At 31.1% G+C, this 21799-nt stretch overlaps 1 protein-coding gene across 1 annotated transcript; it reads left to right on the top strand.

Moving 5' to 3' along the window:
• The first annotated feature begins 2 nt into the window (after window positions 1-2).
• On the top strand, window positions 3-17331 carry LOC127703080 (uncharacterized). The gene is made up of 6 exons (XM_052207488.1): window positions 3-114; window positions 10876-11137; window positions 13879-13944; window positions 14263-14349; window positions 15937-16071; window positions 16914-17331. Exons 2-6 carry the CDS (start codon window positions 10877-10879, stop codon window positions 17175-17177), a joined length of 813 nt encoding a protein of 270 aa, XP_052063448.1. The 5' UTR covers window positions 3-114; window position 10876; the 3' UTR covers window positions 17178-17331.
• Window positions 17332-21799: the final 4468 nt, after the last annotated feature.

Below are 21799 nucleotides of genomic sequence, written 5' to 3'. Positions count from 1 at the left end.
TACTTTATTGATCGATTGAGGAAGTATTTCATCTGGCAATAGATATTACTTTGTAATTATTGACAGGCATTGTTTTCATTCAATAAGTTACATTGTACAACACAGACAGAAAAGGTTGGTAAAATATTATCAATTCATTGTTGAAAAGAAAGGGCATGTGAGTTTACTGAACATAATGTTTTTAGCCAGGTAACCAGAGTCTAAATTTAATCGTCATAACTTCTACACAGCTATATCATACATCATTCATTTGAAAATGGGTGAACGTTAACTTGGTCATCAGAAGAAAATATGGTGCAGTTTTTCAGAAATCAAGATCAAAAGTCGCTAACCATTTTTCACAACAAATTATTGAATATCTTATATCAATTAAAATATTATTTTTACAGTAGAATGATTATAATCTAGCATATATATTTTTCTTCAAAAAATTGAACACAATTATAAAATGTTTTTCCAGAGTAAACGTTTGCGATTTTACAAAAAAGGGGATGGTTTCCATTTTTCTAATTGTCCTTTTTTTCTTCAAATTTACAGTACAACGGCCTTCAAAAACTACACAAAATGTATTGCAAAACGTTAAAACATATGTTTTTGTTAATATAACTATATATATGTAATATAATGATAATCCCGTTCTTTTACAAACTTAGAATATGGTAAAGTGCTCAAGGCTCAAATGATCTCTTGATTGGTTGTATTCAAGAATTAGTTTCATTGTCAGTGCAATATTTGTAATTAATCCATGACCTCCTTTTTAGGCATATTAATTTGGATTAGTTTTAGTGATGTAAGGACTTTCTTATAATTTTGGAAAATATGATAAATTGTGTTTTAAACATTAGATGACACAACAATACAATGAAATGGTAAGAAATGTTTCCTGATTGTGAGTGTATGTAAATCATGTAATATTTTAGTAAGGAATTATCTTTTTGTTTATTTACAATGAAAATCAATAAATTAAAAATTTGAGTTACCACTAAATTTTATTTTACAGACAATATTTTGGTCCAGGCCTTTACATCGAATACTACTTCAACACGTTAGGGAAATGTTCAAATACATTGCCTTTAAATATTTTAAATATATTCAAAAGTTTAACTTAATTGCTGTTTTTATGATTTTATCAGAATACTGGAAATTACTATTCTCACCAACCGCGGATCCAGTTATCTGAGTTTTAGAAAGAGTATAAGCTAGGTAATATTTAATTTTAAAAACTTTTTTTGTGTATTGCTTTGATATTGTTTATTTTTTTTATAGTAATTTGAAGTTATCATTAATATTCTCATAATAAAGTTAATGGTACTAATGTTCCTGCACCAGTAAACTTAATCTTATTTTGATATTTTTTTTGTTTCAAAATCCAACTTTAAGTCAATTTCAATCACAAATTCTTTCAAGTGGTAAATGTGCTTCCGGGCAGTTGTAACTCATTTATAGAAATTCTTTGTTTTGAATTTTAAGTAGGATAATCCCTTACCGAGAACATGATTTCATTCATTCTTTACAATTAAGAAATACCAAATCCTACGATTTCATTGGTCAAGAGCTCTTTGCTATATTCGAACTCAATGAAAGTGTAAAATTTGAGATTTGAGCATATAGTTTGAATTTGATACATGCAAAACTGACAACAAAACCAGTTTCAAACCAGACTTAAATTTAAGTTTAAACAATGTCATGACTTTTTGTATGAAATGAAATGCATTAATAGGAACATAAATCAAACAACTTAAAAAAGATATTTTCGAATACTAGAAACGCCTTTCATCCTGTATAAAAACTGTGAAAGTTTCGTTTTTTCAAACCAAAATTAAGTGACTAAGATAAAAAAAAAAGCAACCAAAAAACTCTTTAATGCAATATGATTAAAAACTTGATTGAACACTTCACTGTCATTTTCATGATCTACTATCATGATTGTTTTCCGGCCTCACTTATGGAATTGCTCACATGTAATAGATGCACCCAATATTACCCAGTCAGACGTTAAGAAAGACCTTACTTCATACAGATGGACTAAAATACACCAATGAGAAACCCTTAACAGATTTACCCCATTTTGACGTGCAGTGTATGGATTATTAAACCGGGTCACTTGACCCGGTATTAACATGTAAGGATGTTCAATTACCACATTTTCCACTTAACCTGAACATTTTTAAAGCCGGTCTGGTTTAATTTTGAATGAACATTTTTTGCTCAGCAACATTTTTAAATTGCATATATTGAATATGTTGAATATTCTTTTTTTCTCATATAATGCATTATGTAATCTAGTGACATCTTTGAATGCTAATTCCTGTTTTATATAAAACCGAATGAGCATCTGTTTCTGCGTATAATAGTTAATTCAGAACATTATTGAACATTTTGGTCTATGCTTAAGACATACAAGTGTGAACCCCATGGATACATGCTCTACAAATATATTTACATGGACTCTTTCTATACGACAGTAAAAGTCATGATAAGGAAGGTGACTATCCTTTCGGCTGTATGTGATGTATAAATATACAGCAAAACAATTCTGGCGACAATAAAGTTTAGTTTGTTAACTTCCACTTATAACTATAAATGTTTTTATGTTATTTTCCCCTTACTGCTATTCATTTTGTATGTTATTTCACCCTTATTAATATTGATCTTGTATGTTGTTTTCTTTAAAAACTATTCATTTTTGTATGTTATTTTCCACTTATAACTATTCATTTTTGTAATTTTATATCCCTTATTGTTATTCATTTTGCAGTTATTTTTCCCTTGATACTATTCATTTTTGTATGTTATTTTCCCCTTGATATTATTTTTTTTATAGAATATCCCCTTTACAGTATTCATTTTAGATTGTTATTTCCCCTTATTGCTATTCATATTTGTAATGTAATTTTCCCTAAATACTATTTTATTTTGGTTTGTTAGTTCCCTTTATTACTATTAATTTTTGTTAATTAGTTTCCTCGTATTACTATTGTTTTTTGTTTGTTATTTCCCTCTCATTACAATTAATTTTTGTATGTTATTTTCCACTTATTACTATTCGTTTGTGAATGTTAATCACTTTTTTATGTTACTAGGATTCATTTTTGTTTGTTATCCCCCCTTAATACTTTTCATTTTTGTTTGTTATTCTCCTCTTATTGCTATTAATTTTTTTTAATTTTATTTTTAATTTTTAATACTATTCATTTTTGTATGCTTTTTCCACCTTATTTCTATTCATTTTCGTATATTATTTTTGCGTTAATACTTTTTATTTGTGTAGGTTATTTTTTCCTTAATAACATTCTTGATTTTGTTATTTTCTCCCGTAATACTTTTCATTTTGGTGTTATATTTTCCCCTGAATACTATTTATTTTTGTTTGCTACTTCCCCCTTTTAAATATTCATTTTTAATGTTATTTTCCCTTTAATACTCTTCTTTTTTGTTTGCTATTTTCCACTTATTACTGTTTATTTTTGTATGTTATTTTTTCCATTGATACTTAATCATTTTTATATGTGACTTTCCACTTGATTCTATTAATTTTTGTATGTTATTTTCACCTTAATACTATTCACGTGTGTATCCCAGCAAACACACAACATTTTAAAAACATTTTTTAAATGTCATATGGACGTCTCTCACAAAATATTTCAATAAGATATCATTTAAACATTAAAAAAATGTTTATTTTATTGTTTTTGAAATGTTTTATTTCTAACATTTAAGTAAAATGTTTTTACAACATTAACAAAATATTATTTGCTAATATCTTTTATTCATGTTCTCAAACATTGTTCTAAAATATCCCGTAGATATTTTATAATATAAAAAAAATAATATTTTCTTTAATTGGTATTTTATATTTTAACAACATTTAAAGTAAATATTTTCCAAATATCCAAAAAACATTCTGCAAAAAAATGTTTTACAGAAAATATAGTTTTGCTATTTGCATAAAATGTTTTATAACGTAAAATTAAAATGTTTTACATAAAACATCTGAAAAATATCAGCTTAATGTTTTCTATAAAATATTCTGACATACACATTACTTAATAGTCTTACTGATATTTTATTCAACATTTTACGGATATAAAAATAACATTTTATTTAAACTTTATTCAAAACCCCACAAACAACGTTTTGTGGAATTAGCTCGTTTTTTTTTCAGGATAAGATATAGTACTACATTTCATCAATTTCATGACAAGCTAGATACTATGGTTGAAATCCTTAATTGATATCTTGAAGATCCTTGAAGTCAGATTTTATTCCTTCTTATATTAAAATTCAAAAGAGTCAACATTAAATTAAGCAATAATGTATTAATAAACAATCACCTTTCTGTAATGTTTATTCATTTCGTTCGTGTATATTTTAGAAATTAGGAAATGAAAACTGTAACTGTACTGAGTTCAATTTTCGTATCGTTTATATGCCTTACGGAAAACCGACCTTTTTCCCGAATCGACTTTTGTTTTATCACCGGAAATGATTTTGAAATTTGAATTTCGAAACGAAGACAGGATATCAACAAAGAGAGCCAAGAAAATTGTTTGTTACGCGATATATACTCACTTGGTAAGAATGCTTAATCTGTTAAGATGAAACTTGTGCATTCATTGTGTGTCTTCAATCATAATCGGAACCAAATTACATCTGTTTCTGGAGGTGCGGATCAAGGTTTTGAAAAAAGGGGGGCCCCTGCCCAAGGCAAGCAAACGTTTGGAGTGATACTTGTAAATAGTCTATACATTTATCTTATAAGTAGCTCCATAAGGGGGTCGGGGCCCCTAAAGCCGCCACTGTTCAAGCATCTACGTACAACAATTATGAATTTGTTCATTTATATAAAAAAATTATAAGGATATGTGGCTTGTCTGTTTGATTGCCAATACACTTTATCGCTATTTGTCCACCATTACTTGCCATGGACATCACAAAAGTTCCTGTAAAATGTTGACGTCATATTAGAAAATATTTGACACCACAATTGAAAGTAATACACCTTATTGCTATTTGTCCGCCATTACTGGACATCACACAACTGTCACAAGTTCCCTTAAAATTTTGACGTCATCATAAAAAATATCTGATGCCACAATGGAAAAGTGATTTTTGTTTGACGTCAAAATTTCAAGCAGGATAGATTCTCGGGTCAAGCGGGAATAGCGATAAGGTGTATTATTGTATGACGTATGCTGACGTAAAAAGTTCAAGCGGGACAGATTTCCAAATACTGAAATAGCTATAAGGTGTATGAGACAGCTATCCACCAGAATTTAAATGACTTGGATAAAAGAAATTATAGGTCACTGTACGGCTTTCAAAACTGAGAAAACCAATGCCATATAGTCCACTTTGAAGCCTTGACAAACACATGTTAAATTTTTCTCAACACAATTGAAACAAAACAACTAACTGCCTACAATAAATACACATTATGAAAAAGAAATTTGACAGACTTAAACCAACAACAACTATTGCAATAAGCATGACTCAATACCTTGTTTTTGAGGCACACAAACAAGTTACACTAACACTAATATAAGCACCATTTGAATATGGAGATTTTTTTTTCTAGTAAAATCAGTGTATGTATGTATTTGCAAAACAGTAAATTAAATTTCCCTTAACAGCTTAATGAACATTACAAAGACTATGTGAGACTTCAGTACAAGCAAGATAATATAAACTGTTGCTTAAAACTATATTTATTGCTTCATACACACAATGTACATACAATGTATCTTTTATTTTTTAACAGGAGCTAAAAGAAAAGCCACAAAGGACAAGTTCAATATGCAGGTTTACAATTTGGAAGTGGCGCAGGTTCTTTGGAATGTCTACAACCTTTCAGGAGAATTTTTTTTTGAAGTAAGATTTTCATACAGAATTAATGTTATTCCATATTTAATTCAAATATTTAGCATAAACAATGCATTACATTCAAGTTTAAGGGCATACAATACAGAAAAGATATCTGGATATTTGAATAAATTATTTTTTTTTGTGACAAAATAGAAACAAGTTGTTTATTTAAATCAATCTTTTAGTCCAACAGTGTGCTTTCATAAACAACATATTTGCTTTCCTTTGAAGTATTTCAAATACATATAAACAACTCATTTAATGACATCTGTGTGTTTCTCGGAAGTTAAGTTATATTATTATCATCATTGCGAAAACAATGCGTGACACTTTGATAAGTTATTATGTGCCTATAGTATACTTCTAGGACTGTATCATATGCCCTTAGATACAAATGACAAGCTATAAACTATGTCACTCTACAGAGTTTAACACTTAAAAAGGACAATAAGATGTTTAATGACATTATGTAGCAGGGCTTTTAAAGGCCCCTACATGATACAATGCATTTAATGAAAACTAAAAAAAAAACAAGAAAAACAACAGCCTGATTTATACAAAACAATTAAAGAAAAAAATATGATAGACAACAATCAACGAGTATAATGAAATAAGACTCTTCACTGGACACATATCTAGTCTAAAGTTTTTTATGTTTTTTTTTTTTTTAAATAACTGAATGAAGTTCAGCGTGGCATATTGCTCTCTCTTAACACGGTCAGCCATTTATCGTCCCCTTCCGACAGACTATCATCGTTATTTGTTTCAGAACTTTAAAAGGGAGGGGATGTATATCCTTCAGGCAACATGAATCGTTCTATAATAAAGGAATGTGCAAGAAGTTTATATATGAGTGTAAGATTAATTTTTTTTTCAGAAGCATGGCACAGCAAGAAAAAGATATAAGACACTACAAGACATTCCAAGTGATTTTGAATAAGACAATTGATTGACTTTTTCAATGTATTCTTAAATAAATCAAATAGTTGATGTAGAATGGTGTTTTGTTCTCATCTCTTCAGCCAATTATCAATGATTATTGACTTAAGATATAACCCTATTAGAAGTGTAATGTTTTAGTTTAGAAAGAGAAGTTGTATTGAAAAATCTGAATTTGGGACACAAGTTTTAGTCAATGTAACTTAAACTTAAAAATGTGTATAATGTTTGCATAATGTCCAATGGCATATATGTCATGCATGTTCAGGTTGACATATGCATGATGTGTATAAGATAGTTAATAAAAGTTGAGAGTGAAAAACTAAACATTATACCATTGTGGTTGGAATGTGGGCTTTCTTGCACTGTCTGTCGTCTGTCCACCTATATTTGTCGGATTTTGTCCAACAAATATTTTCATCACTGTTTTTCGCAAAACTGATGATAAAGATGAGTTCATATTTAATGAGCTGCTTGATAGTGATGAACTGTGATGTGTGAACATTTTTGTATCTGGCACCTGTTTCGTGTTTGCTTATACATTGTATTTCAAAATGTTGAATGTTCTCAAATTTTTCATTACTTTAATTAGTAATGCTGATGAACAGAATGACTTCATATTTGGTAAGTGGCTTGACCATGATGAGTTGTGTCTGCCATTTTGGATGTGTCAAAATTTGTAGATACTTCTTGTTTTTAGAGACTTTGAATTGAATTTCATATGCTTAGCAAAACAACTGATTTATTCTTGTTTGTATATAGAATTAATCACTGTGTATAAATTAATTTAACTAATGATTTGTTATTTAAAAAAGCAGGAAACTCAATCAAAAGTACAGAAATTTTTATATTGATATGATCTAGATATCAACCAAAAACATTTTCTTAAAACATTTTGAAAACATTTTTTAGGCACAGTCTCACTTCCAAGAAAACATCCAAAAAACATTTTTATAACATTATTTGATGTTCATGATGTTTTTCAAACGTTCAGAAAATATTTCTAGAAAATATTTTTTAAAAGATTATCAAAATGTTTTATACGCCATTGTTTTTCACATTATCATGATATTTCTTTACAACATTTTAATTATATTATGCAAATATTTTAGAAAATATATTAGAAAACGTTTTACCGATATATATTCTACCATACATTTAATGTTTTTCTCACGTTTTTTTGTGATATTTTCATGACATTAGACACAACATTTTAAAAACATTTTAAAGATGTTTTTGTGTTTGCTGGGATGTTACTGTCCCTTAATACAATTCATTTTGGTTGCTATTTTTTATTATTAATATTCATTTCTGTTTGTTACTTCCCCCTTATGGACAATGTTTTACAGAGAAATTTTGTCCAGAAAAATGAACCAAAGTTCACAAAGAATGACTATTTCATAATGAGATATTGTCCTGGACCGTATTTCGCAATATTTCAATTCAATTCAGAAGCATTTATTATCATTTTTTTAATTTTCGGATACTTTTATTTGGGTTTCAGTTTCATTATCATTAGTGATATGATATCAAATGCAACCTTACAGTAAAAGGACTCTGTTCCGAAGGCCACGAATTAAAGGACTGTGAAGGAAAATGAAACATGAAATATTGTAATAAAACTAACAAATTATTCATTAGACCAAGGAGTTATATTCGGATCTACTTGATAAGACTGATACGCGATACCGTTTATTCTGACTGAATATTTTTACTTTCTCTGATCAATAAAATTTCTGTTAGGTAAATTGAGACTCTCAACTTCAGCATCACCCAAAAGAATCTACAACACTAATGGAGATGCGAAAGATATAAAAGGGTAATTCAAACTCATAAGTCGAAAACTAACAGACAATGCCGTGGCAAAAACGAAAAACGACATAAAGACAAACAAATATACACAAAACACAACATAGAAAAAATAAAAACTAAGCAACACAAACCCCAACAAAAACTGGGGGTGATCTCAAATGTTCCAGAAGGGTAAGTAGACCCTGCTCCACTGGTTGCACCCTTCGTGTTGTTCATACAAGCACATACCCGGTGATAAGTCAAATAAGGTAGGTCACATTTGAGGAAAAGAAGAAGGGATTGTGGTTATGACAATTGGAACATATCCGTCATCTGTGAAACAGATATTCTATAACGTTCAGCCAACGTGTGATGGCGTCCGTAAAATTTTCGAATGAATTATTTCAACTTCACCAATTAGTTCTTTGTTCTATGGATTCCTTGTAAGCAATATTCTTCTATCAATTAAATCATTAAAGGAAATGTAAGCTCTGGATTATCGTATCAACTGAGAGATATATACTCCATATGCAGGCGCTGCTGGAATATTGAATGTTGCTACATCAAAATGGAAAGTTAGGAAGCTGAAATCATCTCTCTTGTCGTAAAGTTTTGTTTTCAACCGAATCTTATTGTCAATTTCTAGATGTAAGTCAAGTTAGGAGGCAGACTAAACTGTGTCCGTTATATTATTCATTTCAAGTTCGATGGGATATATGCGTTCGAAATCGACACCAAACTTTACATTAGTTAGCAAGAGAGCATCGTTATTGGCCATACTGCTTTCTATGTTAAATTCGTCAATTTCAGCATTCATAGCTCTTTTGTCTTAAGTTCAAATAATATAACACCATTTCATGTCAAACCACTGTTTGTATTGAGCTGACAAAATCACCATACCTTTAGTTGAATATAAGAGTATATTGGTTCCCGGAACTTAGAAAATACTAATATAAGTACTTCAGATCTGAGAAATTGTCAAAATATACATGTACCCCCTGTTTAAATTCCTTGCAAATTTTCATTATTCAAAATTATTAGTCAAAAAGTGTTCTACAATAAACCCCAACCATTTAGCTTTCATTTGATACCAAAAGTACCAAAATATTCTACATATTTTGAAAGTTACATCCATGCGTATGAACGATTTTGTTTTTAATATGTTCTTCTTTCTGGTTTGTTCTTTCTGACCGATCCCAAATTAGTAGTGTTACACCAATAAAGTACACAGCGATGGTAACGCATAAATTGATGTTTTAAATTTACCATGTTCCGAAGGTTACACTATATATATTTTTATGCTGTTTATTTTGTTTGACACTTTTCTAAAGTGCCGTTTTAGACCATACTTTCTATGATTGTACACTGCGATAGTTTAACAAATATACTTTTAACAAATAAATATCTAATTATTACATATCGGTCAGCGTCGAGTAAACGCATAAGTGAATAAAGCTATCATTTTGGTATATCATATGTAATGACTGATGATATGATTACATCCCATACACATACGACGGAAATAATACCAATTAAGCTAATCGTCTAATACAGAATAAAGCAAAAGAAATGCATAATAATGAATGTACAGATCAAAGCAAAGTAAATGCGTTATAATAAATGTACCAATTTTGACTATCAGCGCTTATCCAACAGTATTTTATCTTATAGCAACTTGTTAATCGATCGGGTCTTAAATATTACACCATTCTAAAATTCCTTTTACCTTCCTGACGTGTTCCCAATTTTATAACTCATTCAAGCCAATAGAATATTAGCTACACCAATGAGCACCCAATCAGAAGAAACTGTTGTTTAGTAATAATTTTAGGATGGAGTGTATATCGACTTAAACTAATAGCTTCACACCGTGATGCAAAGCAGTAAAACATTCCAGTAACGAATAAAATTGCACTAAAAACTAGTATAAAATGTAAACAAAAATGAAGCACAAAAATAGAATCGGCCTTTCATTCAACAAAACATTAAACAAGAACAGAGCACAATCCTCTTGAAACTTTCCGAAATTGTCGTACCAAACAAAAAATTACAAACATCAATTGCAAACCAAAAGATATATCCTCATTTATGCGTCATACTATCAAAGCTCTTAGTGTCAACATGTTCATTTGTTTACCTAACTGTTATGAGCTTATTGCGTGGGGTAGGCACTGGTCTCAACAACCAAAATCCTAGGCATGTATAGATCATCACCTAGCAATGCACTGTATACCGACGGGTATCAATCAGATTCTTTGAGGTTTTTTTTGGAAATTTCAGAATGTCAATAACGACTGCAAATATTCCGATGTCGTCCCAATTTATACCACAAGTGGTGGGAATCCAACAAGCTCCACCAGTCGGACGCCAGCAACAGGCATTTCCAGTGAGGACATTTAAGGTGTTTGGTGGTATACAGATAGGTCTTGGCGTTCTACTTGGGATTCTTAGTTTAATTGGAGTGATTTCGGATAGTCGATATTATCATGACCACGCATGGTTTTTTACATTTGACATAACTTGTCTAATATGTTCTGGATGGGTAAGTGAATAGTTGTAAGCTGACTTATAACTTTTCTTAAGAAAAACTGTGTTGGAATTATACAATTGTAGAAAGATTTATATGAATATATATCGACAAGTTGTAGGTATTCCAATGGCCACCAATTGTGCCCCTTTTATTGCAAATGTGTTCATATACTGTTATGAAGCACAGTTTAGGGCCAAACTCAATAAAGAACCATTTAATTGATAAATTCAACAACGCTTACCGTCATCTTGATGATATTTTTTTCGTTAAATAATCAAGAGTTTTCTAAATATATTGCTGAAATATACCAAAAGGAACTAAATCAAATTTTAACAGCAATAACTCATTTCCTAGATTTAGATATTTCAGTTTTACACCAGAAACTCTACACGCAAATTTACGAGAAAAGGGATGATATTTCCCCGCTATTGTTAATTTTCATTTTTTTGAACGGTGATGTTCCCCTTTGGCACCGTCTTTCAGCGTTTAAATATCCCAACTCGTTTGCTATCCCCGTGTCTGTAGTGACGTTTTCGATTTCAATGAGCGTAATCCATGTATTACTAGTAAATTATTAAGTCAGGGATTTCGTTACCACAAATTACTTAAAACCTTTACTAAATTCTTCAATAGATACAAAGATTTGGTTTGCAGGTTTGGCTGAACCTGTAGAAAACTTATTTCAAACGGAATAGCACATCCTAAATTTTACGGTGATGTTGTTAACCGAGTCCGGAAATTTAGATACGATCCGAGTAAACTTATCAATCCTTTAAATTAACTTATTCTAAAAGGTTACCAATTCAAAACTGTAATTACATCTTTGAATATTATTTTTATTGGTACAAATATTGATTTTGTTATCAGTATATTAAAACCATACTAGATATCATTGTTATACACATATGTACTTTCACGGTACTACAATCTGTCAATACTTTTGTTTTGGCATTGCACAAGGTCATGTTTTGCTCTGACTGTTAATGACGTCTTTACATTAAATCCATTGGATGTTGGATGTGTACTGATTGATATTTTAGTATTCGATACATGATTTTTTTATTATATATAGTTGTTATTGGCTTTGAACTAGTTGTTATTAACTGCGAGTACTCTCAGATCTGTGTTTAGTGTCTTTTTTGTTGTAAGGGATGAGGGATGTATAAATATCCTGCCACGTCCGTTTTTTGTCTTTGTTTGATGTCTTTCTGCTTTGTGTCGATCTGATGAGTTAAGCCTTTTTCAACTGCTTTTTACAGTTTGATCTTATGTTGTGCTGTTACACCACTGTATCATGTTAGGATAGGGTTGAGCGCTCACAAACATGTTTAAGCCGCTGCATTTGTATGCGCCTGTCCTTGGTCAGGAGCCTGTTGTTCAGTGGTTGTCGTTTATTGGTGTGGTTCATAAGTTGTTCTCGTTTCTCGTTTTTTAAATAGATTAGACCGTTGGTTTTCCTGTTTGAATTGTTTTACACTAGTCATTTTGGGGCCTTTATAGCTTGTTGTTCGGTGTGAGCCAAGGCTGAAGACCTATTATTGTTTACCTTTTAAACATTGTGACTTGGATGGATAGTTGTCTCATTGGCACTCATACCACATCTTCTTATTTATATTAACTCCGCCACATTCCCAAGTTAGGAGCCTGTAGTTCAGTGGTTGTCGTTGGTTCATGTCGTCATATTTGTTTTTCTTAATTTGTTTTTTTTTAGAATTAGGCCGTCAGTTTTCTCAATTGAATTGTTTCATAATTTTCATGTCGGGCCTTTATAGCCGACTATACGGTATGGGGTGTTCTCATTGTTGAAGGCCGTACTGTTGCCTATAATTGCTTACATCCACTTCTTTTGAACTTTGGTAGATAGCTGTCTCATTGGCAATCATACCACATCTCCTTATTTTTATATACAAATTCCTGTAAAAAAATCACTGAGTGTTTGTCCAATTGCTTAATCACACATCTAACAACCCCCTCCACCACAATATTAGAGAGAGAGAGAGAGAGAGAGAGAGAGAGAGAGAGAGAGAGAGAGAGAGAGAGATAGACTTTGTTAATTTTGCTGCGTTTGGAGAACTTGTTAAGATTACACTTGTATGAAAACTGAGAGTATAGCACATTGAATTTGTAGACTGGTTGTATGTTCAAGGAACCAATTTTAATGTCAAAAATCGATTTTTTTTCACTTCCAGCACTCGTTACTTGAAAACATATTAGACTAACAAGGGCCAGAGTCTCCTGACCTGGGACAGGCACAAAAAGGCGGCGGGGTTAAACATGTTTGATGAGATCTCAACCCTCCCCCTATACCTCTAGCCAATGTAGAAAAAACACAGCAATGCATTAAAACGTTATATTTCCTGTCCAACTCGCTTGTCAAAGATTTTTTTTGTTTGAATGTTCCATCGTCGGCTATTGAAAAATTGATACGAATCACGGAATTTGTAATGATATTCAATATCATGAAGTATAATTGGATTCGAATACAAACATAAGATGCAATTGGCACAATAAACAACATTATAGCGCTGATGATTTTGATGTACTGTGAGTCATATATTTGCTAAGATCTGGGCCCTTGTATCTCTGGTATTATGCTACTCACTTATAGTATGTAATTTTATAACAATGCTTAAAAAGGAGACTTGCATAAAAAAATAACTAAAAACATAATTGATGCACCTTTAGTTTTGTTAAAATTTTAAGAAATTAGTAAAAATATGAATACATTTCAATATAAATTTTTGAAATTGTAGTATGGTTTTACTGGTTTTCTGCCTATCTGTATGTCAAAGAAGAGAGAAGCAAGATGGACGTGTCTGGTAGGCTTTAAGTTAAGTAAGACCAATGATTCACTCATCTTTAAAACGAAAATAAACCAGACAAACAGATTTTACATTTATAGTTGAAAAACAAAAACTATGAGAATCGAATTTAAAGCAGTAATTGACTCTGCTTTATTGAAATTATACTGCTACGTTTGAATTTCTGATATTGTTTATCTGTTTAGATATAGAGTAAGTTTGTAAGTAACAAGAAGGAAACAAATAATGTAAATCCATTTTAATTAAATAACATTTTAATTTTATGTACATTGTACAAAGTATAATTATATTCTTTCAATGTTTTTTTCTATTCAGAAAACTGGATTTATGGTGTGTAGCATAATTGGAGCGTCAATTTTCATTCCAGCTATGTTAAGTGTTGGTGTGTTTAGTCCAATTATAGTAAGTAATGTTGTTGATTATCATTAACAAAAAAATGTCGAATAGATAATAATATGGCACATCATTGATATCAATGTTGATACGCGTCAAAATCTCAAACTTGAATGCTAGCATTAAAAACCTGACCATAAATGCTATGCTGTTCTGTCAGGTAAGTTCACCTGATACGATTTTGCTTCCGAACGTTCTGTTTATTTCTTTTTACCAAACTGTTATGTATTAGAGAAAAGGAGATATATAAAAATAAGTTGTTGTGTATGATTGCAAAGAATAATTCTAGAGACACGTTCACACGGAATCGCTCTTTTACATTTTTCATTGATCGTTTAATTAAAAGGATCATTCTTTGATTTTAATTTGATTTTGAAAAATTCTTGGTTCTAATGAATAATAAACAAAATAACGCTTTTAGTTATTTAACGTGTCTTATCATTTGGCAATGTTGTGTGTTGCTTGCGATTAATTGTTAAGTGGTGAATCTCATTTATATTTTGAAAACAGGGTTTTGCCACAAACTCAAGGAAATATGTTCAACGCAATCAAAAGAACGATTATTGAAAATTTATGACAAACATTTTAAAACCCTGCATTTATTTGAACAGAAAAAGTTTTAACTGAATTTGAAATAAAGTGATATTCAATTTATAATGGTTACCTGGTACAATTTTCCGTTTATGAATTTTTTCATACTATATATATGTCTAATCATGTAATAACTTTACGACGGACACAACTTATCACATGTACGGCGTTTTAAATTCAGGCCTATAATAAATTAATCATAGATACACAGTGCAAAATCTGGAAATTAGCGGTAGCAACTATGTTCTCCCTTCAGCTTGATTTCAAGTCATGCAACTATCCAATGCACTGTGTCGAACGACCGTGATCACTCAGCAAACTAAGCAATATGTATTACAGCTTTCGTTAGTCGAGTAATGCCTTTCTCTAGTCTGATTCATCAAGGTTGGTAATAAAGTTGTATTGTGACATGTAGCGGTATTTTTAACATTACCATATAAGCCGGAGTTTTGGCTAGCCATAAAACCAGGTGCAACCCACCATTTTTTCTTAAAATGTCCTGTACCAAGTCAGGAATATGGTAGTTGTTATTAAATAGTCCGTTTCTATGTATTTTGGCGTTTGTTTTTGTTGCAGTTCAGTGTTTCTGTTGTTCCGTTGTTTTGCTCTTATAATTGATGTGTTTCCCTCGGTTTTTGTTTGTGACCCGGATTTGGTTTCGCTTAATCGATTTATGACTATTGAACAGCGGAATACTAATAATAGCCTTATGTAGATGGAATGGTCTGGTCAGTCGTAAAGAATGATTAAACTTATTTGACCATCGAAACTATTTTATATAGTTTTGTTTTCCGAATGGTCAAGCGCTTCACATAGTCTATGTATTGGTGCCAAGATATGTTCGAATAACAGTGATAAATTCACAACAAATAAATGCAGATGTAACATTTTGGTATTGAATATAAGACGAAAGAATTTTATATATATATAAAACATTTTTTTTTGTCAGTTTCACTTTGTTTATTTGCTTTATGTCAATACTTTACACTTTTATTTTTGTTTCAGACAGGAAATCAAGATTCGAAAGCTGTAATTCTGTCAGCTTTCATGGCTATGTTGTCCTTTGCAGAAGTGGTAATCGCAATTATTGCCTCTTCGTTCTGTTGTTGCTGCTCCACATGGAGGACATCAATTCAGGAGGTAAGCAAATGTTGCTCCAAAACATGAACACTCTCCCTATCCAATTGAACCTAAATATGTCACACAATGGCGAACTAGGAGGGTCAAAGGATTTGATGTTTAGATGTTGCAACCAATACTGAAGTTGACAACTCAGTGTTATACAAGTTTTGTTGTGCATATATAACAACTGTAAATATGAGATGTCTGCTTAAAGTATCAAAAAAATTGAGAATGGAAATGGGGAATGTGTCAAAGAGACAACAACCCGACCATAGAACAGACAACAGCAGAAGGTCACCAACAGGTCTTCAATGCAGCGAGAAATTCCCGCACCCGGAGGCGTCCTTCAATGCATTTTTTGGGAGGTGACCTAAAGGTCCATACACTACCAAATATTACTGTTATACTGTTAATATAATCCAACATAACAGCAAGATTTTATTGATACCGTGATACGACATATGCTAGTATCTAAAACAGTATTTATGTGTCAGTTATAATTTCTCTAGGTCGCACCCATATTCTCTCTGACTCCGGACATTAACGCAAAATACATAGATGAATTGGAACTCAAAATAACTTTATTACAATTGACACACAGAAAGTTTTGGTTGCCTGTACCGAGTCACAGCTTAAACAGACATTGTGCATTGGACATTGGAATATTTATCGAGCTTTAGTATGTTTTCCTATTCTTTACCTAAACTCAAGAAGGAGGATTCTTATTTACTTACATATAGTATCGTATTAACTTGTATGACAATTGTTTTTGTTTATCTAGAAAGTGTGATCACTGTTTCTTTAGATAAAACAAAGCATTAATTGTATCAACAAATACTTGCGTTTTCATTTCTCGATAGGGAGTTGTTATTATGCAAGGCACCCAACCTGGAATGTTTCTTAACCTACCACAGACTCAGATTCCTATGGCAAATGGTCAGCAGGTCATGATAGCTACCGGACAAACAGATAACCCAATAGTGGAGTATCCCAGAGGGCAACAGTCTCAAGTAATGACTACAACTCAACCGGCAGAACAGCAGGTTCAAGCTGTTGGTGGTACACAACCAGAACCGAACAGTGGACAGGTTTTTGATACCAATCCGCTAGCCTACAAAGAATAGAGGAGATATAACCATCCATTACATACGATTGTGTTTGTTTGTTGTAAAAATCAAAGACTAAAAATCTTATTTTTAAAAATAACTAACACTAAGTCTTGTGAAATTAGAGACACACGATTATGTATACTAGTATATAAAATGAAGAGCTTTATAATTTCTTGACTTTCTTAATCTAGTTAAAGATGTAATATATGAAAACACAAAGCTTCCGTTTGACAGCTTTAAGAAAAAAGCCAACTTGAATGCTACAATGGTACAACAGTCGCTAGTAATGTGTTTGTCTACATTGACAATCAAAATCCCAAAATTTCACAGCTACTTAGACTGATCACTGATTTTTATATTATAATTACATCAATAATATTTTGTCGAAAGGACTTTCCTTATTTGTAATAAAGGATTTGATAGTAGGCCGAAAGTATCATGCTTTGTGAAACCAAAAAAGTTCTTTTTACATGCATATACTAATAATTTCTTATTGAACTTATTTTGATTTTGGCTTAAATAATTTTTTTTCTTTATTTCCTTTAATTTGTAATTTCCTTTGACTCAATTTTTATACTTATCTAAATATTGGCACTGAGACTTCGAAATAACAAAGATGTAAAAGGATTTCAGCTTAAAATTGATAGGAAAACACATTGTATTAAAATAAGCCAATTAGCTGATGACACAACTTTATTTTTTAATGATAAAAAAGATATCGAACTTACATTGGATGAAATTGAAATCTTTGGATCTTATTCGGAATTAATTATAAATAAAAATAAAACAGAAGAGATATGGATATGAATACTCAAAAACAGTAAAAGACATGATAGAAAATATTAACTGGACAGATAAACCTGTAAAAGCTTTAGGAATTTATTTTGGACATGATAATAATGAATGTGAGAAATTAAATTTTGAAAATAAAATAGAGAAAATGGACAAACTGTTGTTCCTTTGAAAAAAGCGAAATCTCACTATGTTAGGAAAAATTTTGTTCATCAAATCTTTGATTATACCACTCTTCACCTTTTCAGCTAGCTCATGTGTATTTCCAGAAAAATATAAAAAAGAAATAGAAAGAAAATGTTTTCAATTTATGTGGAATGACAAACCAGATAAAGTTAAAAGAAATACGATGATTGGTAGTTATAAAAACGGGGTTCGAATATGATTGATATTGAAAGTCACTTTGAATCACTAAAAGCATCATGGATAGGTAGAATCGTAATTACAGATATTGCAACTTATATCTTTAAAATATTAACAAGGCTTAGGAAAAAATTGTCTAGTAGTTTATTTGAATATGGATTATAAGAAAGTTGATCAATATTTACCAAATATTCCAAAATTTTATAAAAATGTATTAAAAAGCTGGATGAAAGTAAGAGGAGGACAGACAAATAAACCAAAAACCTTTTACGAAATTAGAAAACACATTATTTTGGGAAATAAATACATTAAATTTGATAACAAAAGTTTCAAAAAATGGATAAACGGTAATTTGATTTATATAAATGATATTTTAGATGAAAACGGGGAAAATTTCACAAGATGTAATTTTGCAAAAAATAGAAAATTAAAACAACTGGATAGCTGAGTTAACATCCTTAAAAAACGCAATTCCAAAGAATTGAGTACAATGTCTTAGATCAGAGAATTTGAGATTTATCAAAGTGATGTTTTATATTTTATTTATTTATATAATAGAATTGTAAATCATTCTTATTCTTCACAAGGAGCTTCGACTTGTTTCAGACAATTTAACAAGCAAATGATGGAAATAAAGAAATTCTAAAAAGTAAAAAAAAAGTTGTACTTATCACGTTACCTGTTTTTCTCACAAATAGCTTGCCTAAGATGGTGTTCATGATTGATGCTTGGTTGTGTATACTATTCCCTTTTTTTTCTATTGAATTGCCTTGTATACACCATAGAATTCGATAAAGATATTTCAAAATACTCATTGTTCGTTAATGTCATTTATATGTTGAATACATTTAGCGTCCTTCAAGTCTGGTATAAAGTCAACATGATTGAAACTTAAATAAGGCATAATGCAAAACCAATTTTTGACAATATAACAATATGAGATGAATTTATAAATACGACTAGTTTGCACAACAAACACGAAGCTGTAGAACCATATTGAAAATACCCATCCCTCTTCTCCCAAAATTATTAAAAAATTACAAAAGACAAAATTAGATAAAGCAGAAAGTAAACCCAGTGTATACAGTCGTACATGTTATAATAATTTATAGTGATTAACATTTAGAAAGTTACTTAGAGAAATAAAATCACTACAGAAAGACACATATGTCAGACTGTTCAAACGACCACCAATACACTATACAGTAGCATAATTTTATTAACTTATCAAAGTGACCTCACGAGAGCAGAATAATTACACAATTTATAAATATCACTACAAGATAAAACATACCATACTTAACAAGATTTCAATGATTGAATAGATAAACATACAACTGAAAAAAAAAAGAACTGGATATAATATACTGTGAATAAAAACAAAAATAAACTCTTCAAAATAATATATTATAAAATGATATAATAATGATATGTGGTATGATGGCCAATGCGACAACCATCACACAAAGACCAAACGATGGACTTAAAAAACAATGAAAAATATGATCGTATAGGGAACTAAAAAGACCTCGTGATAACAAATGATAAACATTCAAAGGAAAAAACAAAGACATGATTTAAGCTAGTAAACAATTAAAAAATATAAATTGTACAACAAAATGTATGACAATGACAACCACTAAAATACAGCTAAATCTTCTTTTTGGGGGGTTTATAAGCAGACTGCAGTGGTATTAAATCAATGAAAATTGAATAATTTATTAAAAAACAGTAATATTTATACGGCCTATGAAATAAAACTGCATTACACTAAAAGAATATGTTTAGATACACAACAAATGTAACAAAAAAAAAAAAAGGCTGGTAACAACCGCTGCCGTATAGTTTTTCTGCAGTAGTAGTCTGGTCAAGTCTGAGGCGATAGCCGAGGACCTTGACTCGACTACAAGTGCAGATAAACTATACGGCAACGGTTGTTACCATCCGGTTTATATTGTTACTTTTGTTTTGTATCTGACTTGTACGATGTTTTTAATTAGAAAATAATACATTTTGCATTAAAGACGATTGCATTATTAAAAAGAGTTAACACAAAAAATTCGCATACCGGATTTTGTACCACGATGTTTGAAGATATTTAGTCTTTAATAAATTAGGGATTTTGCGTTAACACCAGCGCTTCTCAATTCAACTGTGAGCGAGTAAAAATTATTGCTAATTCCTTTGATACATATCATTAAAGTAGGAGTAGATTGAGGGGGTCTTATCGTTCTGCTCCTCACATTTGCAAAGTGTATAATGCGGTTATGGTCCCCTTTCCCGACTCCCACGCCCTTGCATTTATATATACCCCTCCACACCAAGAAAAAAGCATATATATAACCTGGTTATCGCCCCTGTAATGGATGCGCCCATGATAATTTTATAAGAGTTTGTTTTTGAGGCATTTATACTGTTGAGAGGGGCAGTGGCACTATGTATGTGTTAGATAACATTGTGTGTAGTTAAGGCAGTGCGTCTTAAAACAATATAGTACAAAAAACGACATAATTTACGATTTTCAATGATATTCCCAATCGCTACGATGTCAATGTTACATAAAATTGAGAATGAAAATGGGGAATGTGTCAAAGAGACAACAACCCGACCATAGAACAGACAACAGCAGAAGGTCACCAACAGGTCTTCAATGCAGCGAGAAATTCCCGCACCCGGAGGCGTCCTTCAGCTGGCCCCTAAACAAATATATATACTAGTTCAGTGATAATGAACGCCATACTAAACTCCAAATTGTACACAAGAAACTAAAATTAAAAATAATACAAGACTAACAAAGGCTAGAGGCTCCTGACTTGGGACAGGCGCAAAAATGCGGCGGGGTTAAACATGTTTATGAGATCTCAACCCTCCCCCTTATACCTCTAGCCAATGTAGAAAAGTAAACGCATAACAATACGCACATTAAAATTCAGGTCAAGAGAAGTCCGAGTCTGATGTCACAAAATGTAACCAAAGAAAATAAACAAAATGACAATAATACATAAATAAACACAGACTACTAGCAGTTAACTGACATGCCAGCTCCAGACTTCAATTAAACTGATTGAAAGATTATGTCTTCATCATATGAATATCAGGCACAATCCTTCCCGTTAGGGGTTTAGTATCATACCATCATAACATATATGAGAAGAACATAACCCGTGTCATGCCAACAACTGGTTTTTAAATAAATGTGTTTAGTGCCGATGCAAAGACCTTATAAGTGAATCAATATTAACGCCAAAATATGCAATCTTTAATGACCTGACAACAGTATCGTAACTATATCCCTTCTTAATAAGTCTATTTAAAGGTTTTGTTAGCTTCAGAGGTGAATACTGACATTTTTGTGCTTTATAAAGAATATTTCCATAAAAAATTGGATGTGAAATACCTGAACGTATAAGAAGTCTGCATGTTGAGCTATATTTACGAATGATGTCCTTATACCGACACAATCATGACTATTGAAAGTGTTT

Source organism: Mytilus californianus, unplaced genomic scaffold (genome assembly GCF_021869535.1).
Source record: "Mytilus californianus isolate M0D057914Y unplaced genomic scaffold, xbMytCali1.0.p SCAF_5, whole genome shotgun sequence".
In the NCBI taxonomy this organism is placed as follows: Eukaryota; Metazoa; Mollusca; class Bivalvia; order Mytilida; family Mytilidae; genus Mytilus; species Mytilus californianus.
This window is presented reverse-complemented; position numbering and strand designations above follow the sequence as displayed.